Source organism: Stigmatopora argus, chromosome 12, assembly GCF_051989625.1.
Source record: "Stigmatopora argus isolate UIUO_Sarg chromosome 12, RoL_Sarg_1.0, whole genome shotgun sequence".
In the NCBI taxonomy this organism is placed as follows: Eukaryota; Metazoa; Chordata; class Actinopteri; order Syngnathiformes; family Syngnathidae; genus Stigmatopora; species Stigmatopora argus.
Genome location: NC_135398.1, coordinates 15,386,005 through 15,407,069, shown reverse-complemented (window position 1 = coordinate 15,407,069; position 21,065 = coordinate 15,386,005). Strand labels below are relative to the sequence as shown.

At 42.6% G+C, this 21,065-nt stretch overlaps 1 protein-coding gene across 3 annotated transcripts in view; it reads right to left on the bottom strand.

Annotated features, from left to right (window-relative positions):
* Positions 1-6,441, bottom strand: part of chd8 (chromodomain helicase DNA binding protein 8) — a 37,990-nt gene extending 31,549 nt beyond the window's left edge. For 2 of the 3 annotated variants that reach the window (XM_077614880.1, XM_077614881.1), the window contains exons 1-6: positions 6,349-6,441; positions 3,774-4,819; positions 3,324-3,638; positions 2,210-2,323; positions 1,629-2,131; positions 1,418-1,529 (exon numbers count right to left, since the gene is read on the bottom strand). In XM_077614880.1, coding sequence (XP_077471006.1) covers positions 1,418-1,529; positions 1,629-2,131; positions 2,210-2,323; positions 3,324-3,638; positions 3,774-4,718 — 1,989 coding nt within the window. In that variant the 5' untranslated portion in view covers positions 4,719-4,819; positions 6,349-6,441. The remainder of the gene's footprint in view (positions 1-1,417; positions 1,530-1,628; positions 2,132-2,209; positions 2,324-3,323; positions 3,639-3,773; positions 4,820-6,348) is intronic. The other variant, XM_077614882.1, reaches the window with a different exon arrangement.
* Positions 6,442-21,065: the final 14,624 nt, after the last annotated feature.

Genomic DNA, 21,065 nt, shown 5'->3' with positions numbered 1-21,065 from the left:
CTCATAGGGCCGCAGTGGGTGCAGGTTTATATTCCAACTCAACAAGAGGATACCTTTTGCAAGTGTAATCAGTTAATTAAAGTCAAGTGCTACTTATTTTCGAAGACACCTGATTGGTTAAAATGTCAGCACTGGATTGGTTGGAACAAAGACCAGGACCCACTGAGGCCCTCGGCGGAATCGGTTTGACACTTGCTTTAGAACAACCCTGGAAATGATAGGATTTGTTTCAAAACAAAAGACTGGTGGTTTAGGCGGCCCGGCAGCGCAAGTGGTTAGTGCGTCGGCCTCATGGCTCTGGGGTCCTGGGTTCAAATCCAGGTCATATCCATCTGTGTGGAGTATGTATGTTCTCCCCGGGCCTGCGTGGGTTTCCTCCGGGTACTCCGGTTTCTTCCCACATTCCAAAGGCATGCATGGTAGGCTGATTGGACACTCTAAATTGCCCTTAGGTATGGGTGTGAGTGTGCATAGTTGGCCATCTCGTGCCCTGTGATCTGGCCACCGATTCAGGGTGTCCCCCGGCTCTGGACGAGAGTCAGCTGGGATATGCTCCAGCACCCCCGTGACCCTAATGAGGATAAAGTGGTTCAGAAAATGAGATGAGACTGATGATTTAGTCAGCCGTTGGAAATTATTTAGATTTTAAGGATCGTGGAAAGCTAGACAAAAGTAGTGATGGCCAAAGGAAGTTTGAAGTAATTTGGGTTTACAGCCAGTTGATTGAAAGCTTCATAGTGGTTCATAAGCTCTATGCCATCAAGTGGCCTGGAAGCCCAATATTTACCATATTGTAAGGACTTAATTTGTACCCGCGTTGACAGTCATGGCAAAGGTTTTGAGAATGACACAAATATTACATTTTCACAAAGTCTGTCCTTCAGGGTTTTTAGGTGTTTGACAGATGTTTCTATTGTATAGTGACATACAATTAGAAGCATTTCACAAGTATCAAAAGGTTTTGTTGAGAATTACATGCTATAGGTCAATATTTGCTGTGTTGGCCCTTCTTTTTCAAGACCTCTGCAATTCTCCCTGGCATGCGGTCGATAAACTTCTGAACCAAATCCTGATGCCCACACCTGCTCGGCGCCCCTCACCGTGATCGACTCCATCTAATGTTACAATTGCCAAACTTGCCAGATACAAAATATCGCTAATAGTTTGAAAAACAATACAAGATTGGCAGAGTACTATAGTGTTCCGCTGCGCCATTTCTGGTTCAACTCACAGATGGTGTAACCCAAACCGACGAACCATTTGCTGAATCAGTCATGGGTTATGGTGATTGAAAAAGGTTGAAAGGAAATTGCTTATGTCACTGAGCCACGCTTCGCTTTACGTCTCCAGTACTACTCGACCCACACTTTGGAGTCGTTGTTCATTTCACCCATCACTAGTGAACAACTCATCTTACCATGATAAAGTCTTCATCCAGCGCTGCAGGTGAGGCAGGACTCAACTCTCCATCTGAATGTTCAGAGGAGGGATTCCGTTTTCTTTTTTTTGCCCCCACAAGTGTAATTGTGCTGAGGGGAGGTAACCGGGAAAACACAATACATCAGCAACTGTGGTGCAATGATTCATCTAGTGTGTAGAAAACAGTTTTTTGAACATTGATGCCTTACTTTGTCTTGGTTTTGCTTTTGCTCTTAATGCCAGGAGCAGGAATGGTGGTACCTCCAGTATCAACAATTGTCATTCCTGGCGGCTTGGCTTTGCCTTTTTTGTCAAATCCTCCTGCGCTTTTAGATAGTGTTCCTGCAACTACTGGACTTTTTTTCTTATTCCCACCCCCGCTTGACTTTTTCTTTGCAGAAGTCACCACGGTCACAGTCCCTCCAATTTCTGGAGAGATCTGTGTCGATGGAAGTTCATCCTGATTGAGTACTCGGGGCAAGTTCTTTTCACCACGTGCTTTCGCTCTCGCGATTGCTTCGGCCACAATACGGTTTGCTTTCTCCTGCTTGCACAGGATCTCTACCCGTCGCACAGAGGAAGAGTCACCAGGAGCTTTGGTGATGCGGATGGCCTGCGACGCCATTGTGGATGTACCGGAAGGGCTTGCTGCCGATGTGTTGACAACCTTTACCACTGAAACAGCACCAGTGCCTGTAGATCCTGAGCTAGTCTGTTTGAGAAGAACGTAAATTATTCTTCCTGTCAACCAAAAAAATATCTAACCACACGGTGGAGAAAAGAATATTACCTGTGGCTGCAGAAGCATTTTGAGAGGGACTGCAACTCTTTGCCCCCCCTGGCCTTGAGAAATCTGCAACACCTGCGGGCTGCCAGTGCCACCGGCTCCTGACACCAACTGGTACTGAAATGATACAAACATAAGAGAAATAAACAGCGATTTCTATTAGCTTACGAGACAAGCACTATTTGCACTTCACACAAAAGTTTGCCAAATTTTGTCTATTAGGCCATATTCCGACAATATGAGTTGCGAGGTCATCAAACGTATTAGTGGAGTATGTGCTGGCCACAGAATAAACAAATGTATACTTTTTACACAATTGCTTGATGATTGGCCTCATAATGAATAAAAATCTGTTATTGATACGACAAGTTTTGTTGTTCCATGCAAACATATCGCTAAATGTGCAACACTTGAACTGTAGCTGAAAATATATTTTGGGTTTGCCTGCAAACCTTTTTTACACAATTGCTTGATGATTGGCCTCATAATGAATAAAAATCTGTTATTGATACGACAAGTTTTGTTGTTCCATGCAAACATATCGCTAAATGTGCAACACTTGAACTGTAGCTGAAAATATATTTTGGGTTTGCCTGCAAACCTTGTACAGTACAGCTATATTATGTTAAAAAATACTAACTCTATTTGCTAATGAATTATCGACATGAGACGAAAATGTAATTTGTGAATTCATGTTAATGGGAATGTATCTGCATTGTGCTCATTTTACTACTTTGTTATCTTTCTATAGCTACCTGCATCTTCTTTGAGAGAATTCATTAATCTATGCTTGCCTAAATATTTTTTCAGTAATCATACTAATAATACCAACATTGTTTTTTTCCAATTAGAGTATGATTGTCCCATTTCATGTTTCTGTGGCAACCAATGTCTTAATTAATAGAATACTCCTTTTGTATTTTTTAAAAAATATTTTAGGGTATGATTAACATTGTTACATTTGTTGGGATGCATGTTGACTGGGGGGAGAAGAATACATGCTATTTGGATTATTTAAAATTTTGTGGGTGAGGTATACTTTATCCAGTAACAGAACAGGAAGTCACAGATTCGAGTACTTTTCCATTTTGAATAAAGGACTGAGGACCATTCTCACCTTAATTCCTCCTTGCTGGTTTGGTTGCTGTTGGACCTGCAGTTGGATGGTAAGAACTTTGGGCTGCCCTCCTGCCTGGCCTGCGGCCCGGGCCTGGGTCAAAGCTGCGAGCTGGCTTCCCTGGATAACCAGTTTACCCCCAGGCAACTGTCCCAGTACCAGTCTAGCCGGAGCTTGGACCTGTTGTTGACCTCCTTGGCCAGTTTGGACTTGGGTGACCTGTGGTTGGGCAATAACAGTTTGACCCATTGATGTGGCAGCAGCCGCCTGTGATGGTTGCTGGAGCACCAGAGTGATCCGCTTTGCTTCACTCCCCTAGAGGAACAAAAAGAAAAAGAATGAATTTATCTCATTGTGACGATGAGCAAATAGGCCAAACACACAAGGTTACACCCACAGTGTAAACCAATTCAAGCAATATTTTAGAATCCGACTGGAAAGACCACTTACTGGGGTTTGGGGCTGCATGGCTGGTTGTAGTTGCACCTGGTTTTGAGCATGGATTTGTATCTGAGCAGGCTGGCTCTGGGGCTGGACTTGCACCTGAGCTTGGACTTGGGACATTTGCGTTTGAGCTGGAATCTGCACTTGAACTTGCTGTCCTTGCTGGGGCATGGAAGTAAGCACAAACTGTTTGACGGGCCCATTGGGGGACTGCAGCAGCCTCTGCACACCCGTGGCACTGACCTTTACTTGAGCTTGCCCTGTGGTCATTTGATTCAAGACTGCTCCTCCTTGTAGTATAGGTGTGCCTGGTTTAAGTGGTGAGCTGGAAAGCAAACGAATGACCTTGCCACCCGTTTGGCCAGCGGTTCCCGAAACGGTCTGCAGAACCTGAGCTTGTCCTTGGGGACCTTTGAGAATGACAATTTTCCCTCCTGCCTGCTGGGTGATGGCAGATAGCTGCTGGGGAGTGAGCTGTTGAGCAATCTGAGCGAGCTGCTGGGCAGCAACGGAGGTCGTTGGGGAGCTGGAAACACTTTGGGATGAGTTAAGCAGGACAGCGCTACTTGTGACCACATTGGTGTTGCTTGTAATGGGTACTGTGGCATGGGCTTGAACTTGAGGTACAGTATCAACAGTAGCTGGAGCTTGGGCTAGAGTAGAAACGGCAGCTAAACAAACACTCTGAGCAGCCGCCACCGGCTGCTGTGTAGGAACTGGAACAGAGGTCGGCTCAGGCACAACGGCGGCTACGGCAGGAACACAAAGGCCAGTATTGACTGGAAGATCAGGTGTTGGCTCTGGCTCAACTGGTGCTTCTGCCTGACCTAAAGCCAGTTTGAGAGCCTCTTCCACCGGGTCTGATGTACTCTGACTGAAGGAGTCATCCGGAAGGGCATCCAGGTTAAACAAAGGTGTGTCCTCAAAGAGGTCCATTATAGGGTCTGCCATCTTGCCCCCTCCACACAGGGAGATGGGCACAATCTGAGAGACGATCCTAGATGAAAGCTAAATTGTACTCATCCAGTTTATCAAAATTTCCAAGGAAACAGCTAAAAAAAAGAGAGACAGACATCACTTATCTAGAACATTTTCTCTCTTACGCCTGATTATTAGCATTCAATGAAAAATAACACATGCCTAATTAATAAGCATTAATAACACTTGTGGCCCATTGGGGCGAGTGTTTAGCGCGTCGGCCTCACAGCTGTGGGGTCCTGGGTTCAAATCCAGGTCACATCCACCTGTGTGGAGTTTGCATGTTCTCCCCGGGTCTGCGTGGGTTTCCTCCGGGTAGTCCGGTTTCCTCCCACATTCCCAAAACATGCACGGTAGGCTGATTGGACACTCTAAATTGCCACTAGGTATGGGTGTGCATGGTTGTCTGTCTCCTTGTGCCCTGCGATTGGCTGGCCACCAATTCAGGGTGTCCCCCGCCTCTGGCCCGGAGTCAGCTGGGATAGGCGGCTCCAGCACCCTTTGCGACCCTAATGAGGATAAAGCGGTTCAGAAAATGAGATAACACTTGTCCTAGTCTGCCTTTTACCTATTAATCTCCCGGGTTTGACTGTTTTACATATTTCACCCCAAAACATCTCAATAAGTGAGGCTAAAGCACCACTAGGTTGCTTTATTTGATGTAGCCGTGGACACAAAACATCTCAATAAGTGAGGTTAAAGCACCATTAGGTTGCTTTATTTGACGTAACCGTGGACACAAAACACAGAAATCCCAAAGTACATAAATCCAGTTCATTAATATTTAAACATATACAAAAATAACAGGAAAAACTAAATTAGTGTACATGGTTAACATTCATTTGCCTGTAAATGGCAACAAAAATCGCGTGTCAATACATTCCCAGTTTACGATAAAATGTAGGGTTCAAATTGTATTTCTTATTTGTTTCAACACACAACCAAGGCATTGCAATTTATATTCTTATATGCACACAGTGGTTTTCATAATATTAAACACTGTGGAGACGTTTAAAAAGACAATCAAAAACATGATAGTTGGTCGTCCCATGTTTTGAATTGCCAATATTCCGCATATGTAGACTTATAAGCGCTTTTTTTTAGTTCTATGGACCTACAATAGTTATAATCAACTCCAAAATGACAGAGAGCAAATCGGAATAGTTGACATTAAATCAAGGCGAGGAAGCAGTGATGGAGAGGTGGGATGCTCTCATCAACTCACATTGCAGTCTGCCTCACAAAAACACTCAGCTAGCATTAGCATCTACCGCTAAGATATGCCTATTGCCACAGCGTGTATGGAAATACCCCACACAATCATCCCATAACCCGTCGTTTTGTATGTCTGCAGAAGTTAAATGGCTTCTGGGTCAATTACGAGTGACCATCAAGTCAAGCCGACTCCTTCAATCTCATCAACAAACCCAACCAAAGCAAAGCAACGTGCCACAATAACCATTACCCGTCAACGTTCTGACACGGGTTAGGCCGCGATACTATTTCAGTTAGTCTGCGTCCATTTTTCGGTTAAACTCCGGGAAATAAGCATCGAATCAGCTGCCCAACGGCTCGCGGTAATAATTCGGGGCGCTAAATTTACCTTTGCATCGACACACATGGCTTTCTCCGTCTCACAACACAGTACGGTTACAGGAAACGGCTAAGGAAGAGCAGGAACTAACCTTCTTGCCTGGGAGCCCGTACAAAGCCTGCCTCGCGGACGCTACCGAGCTGCGATTGGTCAGATAACTTACAATCCGGAAGCAGGCTTTCTGTTTATTGGTTATGATACCCGTCAGTCAGAGTATGGCCGCCGTTAGGCGGGATGAGACCTGGTGGTTAGGTTGAGGAACAATAAATGCGGCCTAGCTGAGCTCATTTGACTGAGTGATCTCCGGTACGGCAGCTTTACTGCCCTCGATGCTAACGTGAGAAGACACTCTATGTACAAATATTGTGTTTTGATGCAAAAATAAACTGGGGATTGTACCGGAGAAGCAATTTAAATGTATAACCCCTGATTCGCAGGAAGTGTTTTTGTACAAGCCGCTTACTTTGATCGTTCAATGAAGATCCGTGTGATATTTCGACCATTTTGTTGAGGTATAACACAAGAATATATATTCTGACTTTGATGGACCCACACTAACATAACATTATATTTTACCTTGCATTTATCGGGTAATGTAATAGCAGAGAATCGACGTTACCGTTTCGTCGCCGTGCCGTGATTGGGAAATTAGCGCCATCTAGTGGCATAACACGGAGGAGACACTGCCATTATACAGTCGCGGTAGTTAAAAGTAGACTACGTACTATACTCTTGTAATTATACTAATGTTATACTTTGAAGTAAAAAAAAGTAGTGCTCTAAATAATTACCTGAAGTACATAAATTAGTTCTAGTTGGAAAAATTGAGTAGCTCATAAATAACTAGTTTATTATGTATTACTTAAAGTATATCAAATAAAAATATATATAAGATGTGGTATAAAGGTAAGGTACGTATTTGTATAATTTGATACCCAACAATTCTAAACGGAAAATTTACATTTGAGTTAAAGCAAATTCAAACGCACAATAATGTCTTTAAAAAGATCACCCTTTATTATGTACCACCAGGATAAATCTTGTTTAAAAACAGAATTTCATTCTTCTTATTTGTAATTTTTGATTAATTGTAAATAGAGGCCACAATTTTCACGGAAGTGGCATTGAAAATTGTGTCAGACAATTTCTAAATGCAAATCGTGTTTTAACCTATCAATTCTGAGTATCCCTGGTTGCCATTATTTGCTGTCAGTAAACCCCATTGTTTCATCGCAATACACAAGAAACATCACTTTCAGAGTTTTTTATAGACCAATTTTGCTCTGAAATCCAAAGGAAAAAAAGACTCCAATATCGGTATACCACACTTTTTGGCTGCACAGTGTGGGATACGCAAGAGGTCAAACCAGTTCTTTCTTTCCTCAGATTGTGAAAAATAAGTGGTAGTGAAAAATAGAACGGGTTCAGTAACTGTATCGCGTCTGTGCACATTTTTCTAGTTTCTTTATAACGATTTTCAAGTCTACCAGTTGACAGTACTGTTAATCAATCAAGAATCAGTTTGTGCATTAATGAATAACCTTTTGCCATATTTCCTTTCCAGCTCCTTGTCAGAAATCAGAAAGTTTTACAAAAAGTACTAAAGCAGTGAACATGTGCAAACAAATATTTAGAAAAGGCCAAATTACCATATTTATTGAAGTATAACGCGCACCCATAATTTGTGACTAAATATTGGTATACAAGGGCGGCCCGGCGGCTGAGTGGTAAGTGCGTCGGCCTCACAGTGGGGGACCTGGGTTAAAATCCAGGTCAGTCCACCTGTGTGGAGTTTGCATGTTCTCCCCAGGCCTGCGTGAGTTTTCCCTAGGCACTCTGATTTCCTCCCGCATACCAAAGACATGCATGGTCGGCTGATTGGACACTCTAAATTACCCCTAGGTATGAGTGTGAATGGCTGTCCCCCTCCTTGTCTCCTGCGATTGGCTGGCCACAGATACAGAGTGCCCCCCCTTTCTCTGGAGCAACTTTTATTTTATTTTAGCCTCCCGGGCTCTCTCACGCCATCTGGTGGACAAAGACAGGATTTACGTCTCCCATTATAACAGCTGCGGAGGGGACTTTTTAACGGATGGAGGGCTGTTTTACACTGGGATTTGGTCATAAAAGCGAAGAACTCATGTATAATGCGCTCCCGAACTTTACTTCAAAATTATGCGCGTTATACTCGAATAAATACTGTAAGTTCACTAATAAAGACAGTACTCGGACGATTCGCCGAAAGACGTTTCGCCGGCGGACAGTTCGCCGAACGGATGTTTCGCCGAAACGGGATGCGCGCGCTCGCCCCGCACCCGAATCGTGTGTGTACATGTTTTTCAACCTCGGTCCGCGGGCCATATACGGCCCAAGGATAAAATAAAAAATATAAAAAAATTGGCAGCACATTGTAGTACGTACTTGTATTTAGAAATATGTCCAGCAGGTACATGCTCTTGTTATTCCTAAATGAATGTTATCTGTAACGGGCCGTATATGGCCCGCGGGCCGAGGTTGAAAAACATGTACACACATGATCCGGGGGCGGGGCGAGCGCGCGAATCCTGTTTCGGCGAAACATCCGTTCGGCGAACTGTCCGTCAGCCAAACGTCCGTCGGCGAAACGTCTTTCAGCGAATCGTCCGGTCAGGATTGTCATCAACCATGCCTATGTATTTAAACGCTGTGTCTTCGTATGTCGAGCGTGCGATTATTTTCTGTCTGTGATTATGTTGCCTTCTGTTGGTGTACAGCACTTCGTACGTGTGCTTCCCCATTCAGTTTGTTTCTTCATTATTTTCCTCAGTTTTTTGGGGGGGTTTATTCTGTAGTTGTTTCCCTTATGTTTGTTCATCAGCACTTTCCTTTGTGCCGTTGGATCTATTTCCTGCGCTTGGGTCCCCAATCAATGCAATACAAGCACATCATTATTTTAGTGTGGAGGTGTTTGTGACATTTTTGTTTGGTTGCATTAAATACATTTCATTCATTCATTTTCTGAACCGCTTATCCTCACAAGGATCGTGGGTGTGCTGGAGCCTATCCCAGCTAATTACGGGCACCAGGCGAGGCACACCCTGAATCGGTGGCCAGCCAATCGCAGGGCACAAGCAGACAGATAACCATTCACGCTCACACTCATACCTAAAGGAAATTTAGAGTGTTCAACCAGCCTAACCTGCATGTTTTGGGGATCTGGGGGGAAACCAGAGCACTCGGAGAAAACCCAGGCAACCCTTGGGAGAACATGGAAACTCCACACAGGTAGACCGACCTGGGATCGAACCCTCGAGCTCAGAACTGTGAGGCCGACATGCTAACCACGCGTCCGCCGAGCCACCTTAAATACATGTCTTTATTGTAAAATAAATGCCATCTGAAGGTGTAGGGCAGGGGTCGGGAACATTTTTGACGAAGAGAGCCATAAACAATTAATATTTTCAAACATTATTCCTTGAGAGAGGAATGAGTGCTTCTCCTGCAGTGTAAAGTCGATTCTCTTGTGTTTCTGAGCTGACGTTGTGGATTAAATTTGAAAAATAAATGATTTAGAAAGTACAACACACACACAAAATAGTGACGTAGTAGTGAGATTAGGGGGTGGCAATGTACATTTATTTTGTATTGAATTTTGGCGGGACCGAGCAAAAGTGGCATAATAGCGAGAGACGCATAGTAACGAGATGTAACTGTATCTTCAAAATAACTCAAAACACAGAAATGAATGTGAAAAGAAATATTTGTTATCACGTGTTCTTTCATTGCTTTCAAATAATGGGTATTTATATGTAGGTTCTTAGTTATCTGTTCTTTTGGAGACAGAACGTCTGTGGAATTTACGCTTTTACATAACTAATTCAGTTACCCAAGCAGGGGGGCCCAAAAGGAGACGGAATGGCATCATCTTGAGATGGGCAAGGGAAGATCGACACCTTTTGTTCTCAACTCATCTCCTTGGAACAGGACACTGCTTGAGTTACACCCACTTGTTCATTTGCTTAAAAGTGGACGTGCCTTGAAGCTATGACCCTCTCTGCAACCCGGAAGCCACTGAAGGGTGGAAGGAGAGGGCGCCCGGACTGGTCTATATTGTCTAAAAATTCTGTCTCTGTGTTTTCATTTGTGTTATTGTTCTATGTTGTGTTTTCACTTTTTGTTATTGACTTGGAATCAAGTTTGTACCTTCTGTCCACTTGAAAGAATTAAAGAATTTGTGAATAGAAGAACCGGGCCTAGCTGTTCATTGCAGCACACACACAAAATGCTTTCTTCTACAGAATGCTGCCAACAAAAGTGAGCACAGTAATCCCTCAATTATTGCGGTTAATGTAGACAAAACATGGCCACGATAAACGAAAAACCGCAAAGTAGGGTCACCCCAATTTAAAAAAAGTTTTTTTTACTTCAGTGCTGAGTTCTAGTAGCAAACTGAGGACACAGGGCTTCCAACATCCGCCAGCTACATGATTTAATCATGGAAGAGTGGAAGAGGATTCCAGTGGCGACCTGTGAACCTCTGGTAAACGTCATGCCGGCAGTGCAGGAAAATAATGGTGGCCACAAAAAAATATTGACATTTTGGATTACGGGTGCTGCTGGAGCCTATGCCAGCGGGCGAAAGGATCACGACATCCTAAATTGGTAGCCAGTCAGCTGTAGGGCACACAGAGAGACAGAAAACCAGGTCAGGCGAGTGAAACCCTACACTAGGGGTAGGAAACCTATGACTCTTTTGAGAACATTTTTCACTGTTGCTAATCAATGAGTATCAATGAGAATATGCATGCAGAAGAGTCTAATGAAGAAAAATTATGATTAAAAAGGCACTAGAGATAGTGTCGACGCCACAGTGCCGGCGTGACGCTCCCATTGGTGCGTTCGGGACTTGGGTCTCTCACCAGTGGTTCCCATATTTTACCACAGGTTAGCGGAGAGCCTTATACACCCATTAAAGGAGCCACATATGGCCCCCGAGCCATAAGTTCCCTACCTCTGGGTTAGCACGACCACCACACAATTCTGAGACAAGGGTTTAACGACTGATTTTTAACAACCTTCCAGTGTGGGGTATACATATTATCGCTGAGCCTGCATGGGTTTTCTCTAGGAACTCCTGTTTCCTACCATATCTAAAAGACTGGTTGTACACTCTAAATTCCCCATGGGTATGAGTGTGAAAGGTTGTCCCGTGACCGGACGTTTTGGTCGCCGGACGTTTGGTCGCCGGACGTTTGGTCGCCGGACGTTTGGTCGCCCGGACGTTTGGTCGCCCGGGTGAATATAATTTTGAGAGCTGGTTTCAACAGTATATATTTAGATATTAAACTCTCTCTCATGAATATAATTTTGAGAGCTGGTTTCAACAGTAAACTCTCTGTCATGTTGTCAAACGTCCGGCGACCAAACGTCCGGGCGACCAAACGTCCGGCGACCAAACGTCCGGCGACCAAACGTCCGAGTACCAGGTTGTCCATCTCTTTGTGCCCTTTGGTTGGCAATCAATTTGGGGTGTCACCCACCTGCAGCGTAGAATTGGCTGGGATAGACTAAAGCACCCAGTACAACCCTTGTGAGGAGAAGCTGCACAGAAAATGTATGAATAAATCATTTAGCAAATGTAAATCCTTCTCCATTTGAAATAATTTCCTGCCTTATCTAAATTAAACATTTTAAGACCCAAAAGCATTCTACTAATATTAATATATTTTATATATAAATGCAGGGCTGCCAACTACTCCTGAATTTCAGGAGTTTCTGCGGAAATGCAACGCAAATTCCGGGACTTCGGACAACCTCCCTAAACTCCGGAAATTCCCCCCAAAATTTCACCAAGTATTTTTTTTGAAGCAACCATTTCGGAAAAGTACCAAATTTCCAATTTAAATTCCTCGGAATTCACACTGTTTCTACGGCTTCTGCCATCTTGATTCAACTGCACTGTAATCTGGAAGAATTCGGTAACACGAGTGCATTGTGAATCATCCCAGTTATAAATTCTGACGAATGATTTGTCTAGTGCGACTTCAGCATGGCAATCGATTCGGAATCGATTGCATAGGTAGTCTCTATCGCTTTAACATTTTTGTTTTCATTTTTTTTCACAGGTGAAGTATTATTTAGGCTGACTAAACCACCAGTCTTTTGTTTTGAAACAAATCTCATCATTTATGGGGTTGTTCTAAACCAGGAAGTAGGCGTACACAGCACTGGTTTATCTTATCAATATGCCTCGTCGGAATAAGCGCAAAATGGATCGCAATTTGGATGAAACTTTAAAAAAATTGAGACACTCGCATTCCACGAAATATCCCATGTTAACGCCGTCTCCAAAAGGACCGACATTTGCGCATTCTAGAACATGCATGTGCGACTTGTTAGATTCACAGTTTTAACACCTATCCCTAATTCCTTAACTCAGTCTGATCTTATCTAACAAATGTGCGCGTTCAGCATCGAAGGAAGAAACCAGGGTTTGCGAGTTACTCCACAGATGGTTTATTCCAGAAATTGATCCTTACAGAGCTCCGGGCCCCCTCCCAAATAATAGTAAACCAGCTGCGCGTCGTAATGCACAGTGGAGGATGGAAAGACAACGGTCCACACCCGCGTTTGCACAGTTATAGTTAAACAAAAATGAATATTCATTCGCTGATTCTAATGATATTCGGACTGTCCCACGACGATTCTGGAGGGGTGTCCTCCCCTGAGATCTGCTTGTCCGCGAATCCACGTCTGGCTTGGTCGCTCCCTCCGTAGGAATTTCTTTGTTTCTGGTATCATCTGGACCATCGCCCTCTCCGCGGGGATCCCTTTGTCTCTGGTTTCATCTGGACCACTTATCACCGGGACCACTTGTCACCTGGACCACTTATCACCTGGACCACACCTTGAAGCAGAAACTCAGACAAAAGACCTTTTGTTCATTGTAAATGAGTTGAGAACAATAGTTTCAATCCTACTGTGGTACTATATCAAAAATGCAACAGCTACAATAAAATGAAGGAATAAAATATGTCATATTCTTCATTCCCTCTCTTGGTCTCCCAAAAGAGACCATACCGACAAACAACACACAAGTTAGTAAGAAAAAACTAAGAAGCACTACGTTAGTATAAGAAAAGAAACAAAGAAGCATCACATTAGTGTATCCATGAACACATGCTCGGCGGTGGTTGCAGAGGGATCAGTTTGTAGCAATTGAGTATACTGACCTTTCGGATCTGGTCCCACTGTCCTATCGATCAAACGAATAACCAGAGTACGAGCCATGGGGATGAGGCAACATCCACAAAGACTAAGTAAAGTCGTGAAAACAACAACCGATATAAAGACAATTCCCATCAAACCTTTCCAGGTACCGAGATGATTCATCCATTGGTCCCAGATTGAGTCGCCCACACCTGAATGGTCTGCCATCTTATTAGTCAGGGTTCGGAGGCCTTCCAATGCCAAATTAGAAGACCTTCGAATCCTGCTGAGACCCATCCAGGCGGGTGTTGCTCTCTTGTTGCGATGCAAAATATCCTTCAGGTTTGAAGGCAATTGTACTCCAACTGTGAGATTCACTGGGGAAACAGAAACCGGAAGCAACAAAGACACCAAAGAGCACACACCAGAAGCATTTGTGGGTAATCTATCACACAATTTATCGCTTCCACACCATAACCAGAAGTTCCGCTTGGGATAAGGGGTGTGGTACCGGAAAAGACATATTTAATACACACCAATCAGACGGAATGCTTCCCAATGATTTTCCAATCCCCTTTAATTTGAGACAGGTAAAATGTTGTCGTGCTACTGCTTTATCAAAAATTGGTTTCTCTTTATCCTTATGGGAATATCGAATCATACTTAGAACAATTAAATTTTGGTTTATTGTTTTTTAGAAGGTCCACAATACATTCATCTTCGACTGGGGCCGAAACAATACGGAGTACGGGTCGAGCACCCATACACGAGGCAATCATCTTGGGTTTTGCTGGCAGCTTGCTCTGCCATTAACAGCCAATTGTTAGATCCTGCCGTAATACCTGTAATCATTCTAAACCAATTTAGGGGACACGATTGACGGAGTCACCTTGCCAGTTTTCGCCTGAGTAGACTAGGTTTACACATCCCCACTGGCCACCATGGATCGGTATCCGAGGACCACACACAGGGTTAGGAAGCTAGTGGTGTCTCATCTGTTGGAGATTGCGGTGTCATTGGAGCCACATCCGTCTGATTGGAGATCGCCAAACAGGAGTATGAAATACACGTGGAGCGCTCCTTCAAAAAATAACAAGAGAAAAATTAAAACAATAATAAGCCAAAACATCCTGTACACCACTTCCCTCTCTTGGACTGGGATAAGCCCAGTCCAGAACAGGAACTATGTCCAGGAACTATGTGTCATGTTTAGATGTATGTGACCTGTCCCCGGGAGAATCAAAGGCTGCCTTTGGAGGATCCTGTGGTGGAGTGTGTGGTTATGGGTTACATGGATCAACGGCTCCAATTTGGGAATAATGAAACCACTTCTGTCCCTCATGTTCAAGTTGAACCGCCTTTGATGTACGAGCAGTCACTCTGAAAGGACACCTGTCCACCTGGGCTCCGACCACTTCCTGGATAGAACCTTGAGAAAAATGTGGGTTGAGACTGTGGGTGATCACGTGCAGCTGCAGCAGCCTCCTGTATCTGTGAAGAAATACTAGATACAAGAGAATGAAGTTGTCGACTAATATGCTGCATGCGAGAGATCGTATGGGGTGATTGAGGAACTAGGACCGGGCATCAGCCGGCCCGTAAGTAATTCAAATGGGGCAAAATTTGTGGTTTTGTTTATGGTTTGACGAATCGAGAGTAGAGCCAGTGGGAGGGCTTGAACCCAGGACCTTTTGGTGCCGTACATTATTTTGCCAATTTCTCTTTCCTGTATTTACACAAATTAACTAATCATACTAAAAATAGGAAAAATGCAAAAAGCAAACCAGGCTGCCTTCTCCTCAGGAAAACAGCTTTCCCGTTCTCTGCAATAGCCACACTCACATCCTGGGTTGTTCTCCATGTTTCCTGTTGAAAAGCACAATCTCCCTCTGCCAACCCAAATTTAATGCGTTTCTTTAAAATTTTTCTTTTATGCAGATCGCCAGATTAGCCTTATCATCCAGCTCCAATCGTGTAGTGAATAATGGCGTTTGGTACATTCCACTAAATTGGATTTCCATATTTTGTTGTCTTGTTGACCTCGTTATGTAGGCGCAATGATTTCATAACGAAATATGGAAACTTTTGTCAATTCAGTCAATGTTTCTATTAACACAATTTGGATGCCATTATCACTATAAATCAATAGTACTTTGGAATTTCATATCAAGCACTGCCTTTGTTTTTTCCAGTGCTCCCAAATTTCGCATAGCAGATTTGTTTCTCCACTTCAAATTTCACATTTGGAGTACTGCTGCTTTTTCATTAAAAATTTCCTTGGACGAAATATTTTTCCATAATTTGGCGTTGCCATCCGTGAAACGGCTTATTGGCGAATTCTGAAATCGATTCCAATTTGCTAAATCATTTTCCACCTTGATACCTAACCGATTGATCATATCTCGGTGGTCGGCCAATCAAAAACACAAAAGGACAAACAACCATTCACGCTCACACTCATTTTTAGACATATTCTCATAGTCATACATTCTTACGACTCACGCTAAAGCATATTCCATCTGTTGATGAGCAAAACAATGAATTGTCATCCGTGCACTGATGACAAGTCATGATGTTTATTGCATCTCAGCGAAATTATGCCTATCCTAAATTAATTTTTTTATCTAAACTTGCCAGCTACAATTTACCTAATAATTTGGATCAATGCCATTTCTGCATTGTCTTCATGTTTGATATCATTAATAATTTGGATGATTCCTAATCCTTAAGTCTAAATCGCAAATCACTCTCATATTACTAAAACCAATAGCTAAAGCTCTGGCTGAATTCCTATCCGCTCTAAGAAGGCGGTTTTATTTAAAATAAGAGACATTTCTGTAGCCCCTTCTTACCACAATTAAAATTTAGAGAAACTAACCTTCCAATTAGCAATTTCGTAATTTAAATTTCAGTGTTTAATAGAGGACCCATAATTTGTCACTAATATATCCCAATTGGGCGACCCCCCTCTTTTTGTTTGTCGGGTGAGGGGTGTGCGCATCTGTGAAGGGGTGCCGGCGATGACCATCGGACCGAGTCGGCGAGCCTCATGACCAGGAGACAGAGCCAAAGCCTTTCAACTGCCAGGGTGCTCCAAGAACCCTCTGAAAATGGTCTTAATAGACTAAATCATCCTCCATGTCACAAAACAACGTACAATGAAAATCATCCATGGGTGGATGGTAGGGCCGGAGCCAGTCAATGAATGATTTCCACCGGTGATCTACAGACAACAGTCCCCCAGTGGCCGGAGTTTCAGGCTCAAGACGTGACCTATAGATTGTCCACCACTGTCCACATGTTCATATTGGTTGTGAACACGGAATCTTTGCACCATTTGGTAAAGTCACCTCTATTCGGAGTGTGAAGGATCCCCTGGTCCGTAAGAATCATCTCCGCCGTGGTAATATTGTCCAGGTGACTGGGCCGGCTGCTGTGGGCCGCCATGGTCTGCCAGTGCCTCGTCCTCCCCCACACGTAGGCCGCTGTTGCTGTAGTGGGCCATACTGCTGTGCTTGGGGTTGCCATGGGAACAGTTGTTGCGGTTGCCGTTGTTGACTGGGGCAATCACATCTCCAGTGTCCAATACAAAAAAGTTGCCTTGTTGGCCCTGTCCCGAGTACCTTCTTCCCCGGCCACCAGAGAAACCACGCCAGCGACCACCGTATCGACCATGTAACTGACCATCTCGGGCCCCACCACATTCCTGGCAATTTGGAAAGTTGGAGTTTCAACACAGTAGAGATCAAAGGTTCTGGAACACCCTCGACAATAGCCGCTATATAGCCCGTCTCGTGTCAAGCGCACAACTCTGTCCACTTCATCAATGCCAGGAGCCTCCACCGCCATGAACTTCCTCCCCTCACCAGGGGGGGGGGGGATTTATTTAGTGCAATATCTCTAAGAACCATATATCACGCCTCCTCCTAATCACCTCCCTCCGCTTTTTTTTTTTTTTTAGTTCTGCCTTAGCTGTGACGTCATGCTCCTTTTTCAACGCTACGGACAAACGCTTTTGACCTGTACAATGTAAATTTCCTTTCAACGTACAAAATTATTTCTCCAACTCACATTTAATTTAGCTTGTCTTTGAAAACCTGTGCCTCTACATTTCCATACAAACTCATCAATTCATTCCATTCTCATTCAGCATCTTTCTCCACATTCCTCTCAAAACGCACACACACACGCACGCACACGCACGCACGCACACACACACACACACTCCATTCTATCCCAAGCCCTCTCAACATTCCTTCTAACACACACACATTTTCAACCTCTCCTCGCATTTTTACCAATTCAGTCATCACAAATCACCGGATAAATTTAGAATTTCAGTATGTTCAATTTAGAATTTTAGTATATCCAATTTAGAATTAGGAATTTTTATTAGGAGCAATCCTAAGAAAAAAACATCTGTGGACCCAGTCGTTTCCCTGCTGAAGACTTAAAAAAAATACGTTTGCTGGATTTTTCTTACAATTAAGTAAAAGGTCTCCAACATATAGCCTTTTTACGGAATCACCTTATTCCCTTGTTTTCATACGAACGTTTCCCTTTATCTCAAAACGACCGTTCTGGAATCCCCAATCACTGATTCCAGATATATAATCACGGAAATGTCCCTGAACAAATACTCGTGTTATATGAATCACATTTCTACTGTGACTCCTACTCTAAAAAATAAGTTTGCACAATTTTCGTACGGTTAAGTAACAGGTCTTATACATACAACCTTTCGGAATCTTAAAAATCCCTTCTACTCTAAAAAATAAGTTTGCACAATTTTCGTACGGTTAAGTAACAGGTCTTATGCATACAACCTTTCGGAATCTTAAAAATCCCTTTTACTCTAAAAAATAAGTTTGCACAATTTTCGTACGGTTAAGTAACAGGTCTTATGCATACAACCTTTCGGATTTTTTTTTTTTTTAAAAAATCCCTAGAACACGTTTCTACTGTGACTTCTCCATAATTTAAAAATCCAATAGCAGAATTTTGACAGTTAAGTAACAGGCATTCCGCTTACCTTTTAGATTTCAGGCGCCCGTCAGAGAAGTCTCCATAGAAAGATGCCGAGTGTCTCAAATCCAGACCACTCTTATAAATATCACGTTCACGACGTGCTTCGAAGTCCGCGACTTCGGCGGGGTTCCCCTTCCTTAATCCCACGTCCGCGACGTGTCACGTTTCCAAACGTTTTTCCTTTTCCTAATAAATATCACTCCTCGGAATCCCTGACTCCGGCATTAACCATTAACCGACCGACCTCTATTTGTCTACGCAGCCTCTCTCCTCCCTCGACGCACGTCGGGGTCACCAAAATTGTTAGATTCACAGTTTTAACACCTATCCCTAATTCCTTAACTCAGTCTGATCTTATCTAACAAATGTGCGCGTTCAGCATCGAAGGAAGAAACCAGGGTTTGCGAGTTACTCCACAGATGGTTTATTCCAGAAATTGATCCTTACAGAGCTCCGGGCCCCCTCCCAAATAATAGTAAACCAGCTGCGCGTCGTAATGCACAGTGGAGGATGGAAAGACAACGGTCCACACCCGCGTTTGCACAGTTATAGTTAAACAAAAATGAATATTCATTCGCTGATTCTAATGATATTCGGACTGTCCCACGACGATTCTGGAGGGGTGTCCTCCCCTGAGATCTGCTTGTCCGCGAATCCACGTCTGGCTTGGTCGCTCCCTCCGTAGGAATTTCTTTGTTTCTGGTATCATCTGGACCATCGCCCTCTCCGCGGGGATCCCTTTGTCTCTGGTTTCATCTGGACCACTTATCACCGGGACCACTTGTCACCTGGACCACTTATCACCTGGACCACACCTTGAAGCAGAAACTCAGACAAAAGACCTTTTGTTCATTGTAAATGAGTTGAGAACAATAGTTTCAATCCTACTGTGGTACTATATCAAAAATGCAACAGCTACAATAAAATGAAGGAATAAAATATGTCATATTCTTCAGACTACAGCGTGACATGGTGGAATTACTGACTCTAAAACACACATAGAAGGACCCTAACACAAAGATAAACTTATTTTGATTATGCTGTACTTTTTCACTAGTTTACAAAAACACAATATTTCAATTAATTTAAAAACATGATAATAACAGTTTCATTTAAATTGTCCTACGCTTATTTTTAAAAAATAAATAAATTTTATGTCAATTTACAATAACACAATATTTCAATTAATGTAAAAACATGGTAATAACAGTTTCATTAACATTTCCCTATGCTTATTTTTTTTTTTACATTTTATATGAATTTACAAAAACACAATATTTCAATTAATGTAAAAACATGGTAATAACAGTTTCATTAACATTTTCCCATGCTTATATTTTTTTTTACATTTTATATGAATTCACAAAAACACAATATATCAATTAATGTAAAAACATGATCATAACAGTTTCATTTAAATTGTCCTATGCTTATTTTTATTTTTTTTACATTTTATATCAATTTACAATAACACAATATTTCAATTAATGTAAAAACATGGTAATAACAGTATCATTAACATTTTCCTACGCTTATTTTTTTTTTTTACATTTTATATGAATTTACAAAAACACAATATTTCAATTAATGTAAAAACATGAGTCAATAACAGTTTCATTTAAATTGTCCTACGCTTATTTTTTTTATTTTTTTACATTTTATATCAATTTAGCATGAATCGCATTCACTCCGGAAATACTCCGGAAATAGGACCAGGTCAGTCCTGAAATGGGATCGACGGAGGTTGGCATCTCTGTGTAACATGTTATATTACTCTCGAGACATTATTGGAACACTTCAAAAGTGCCCTTAAATCACAAGATCACAATACACATTATAAATATGTGTGCAAATGGGATTCTGCAGATAAAACACTCTTTATCTGCGGCAGCCCTGCAGAGCTGAACCTTGCCGCTCGCCAATGGCTCCATCTGTCTGCGGCCCTGCAAGGAGTATTTTTGCGTAATACCATGCTTACTCTCTGCTCCATGCTGCACTGTTAGGTTCACGCCAACGCCAACTCTGCTGGTGGGAGCTATATTTACAAACAGCTGCTGTGGCAGTGGCAACAGGACCGTGAGAAGGAGGCATAACAATATTTAGCCTGTTTTATGGTTTTTTTTTTCACTTGAGCTGTTGACATGGAAATAGTAAGTACGTAATAAATACTTGACAATACAAATGCACAAAATCAAAAGGACCCACTGAATACTTCATATGGATTTGGTTTAATATGGCTTCTTTATAGAAAGTTTTGTGTAAATAAACATCTAATGCAGGCATAGATAGTTTTGTCAAGGCGAGACAGACATGACAGCTAACTTTTCAAATATTAAATAGAGGAAAATACAACAATAAAGATGTCCACAATGCACAAGGTTATTTTGTAATTGCACTATACCGTAAAAACTCAATTTATAGATAAGCAAAGCAATTTTAGTTAACTCCATCCTATTCACTCATTCCCGTCAGTAAGGTAAGTGTTATGTATAGTTATGCATCTATGAACT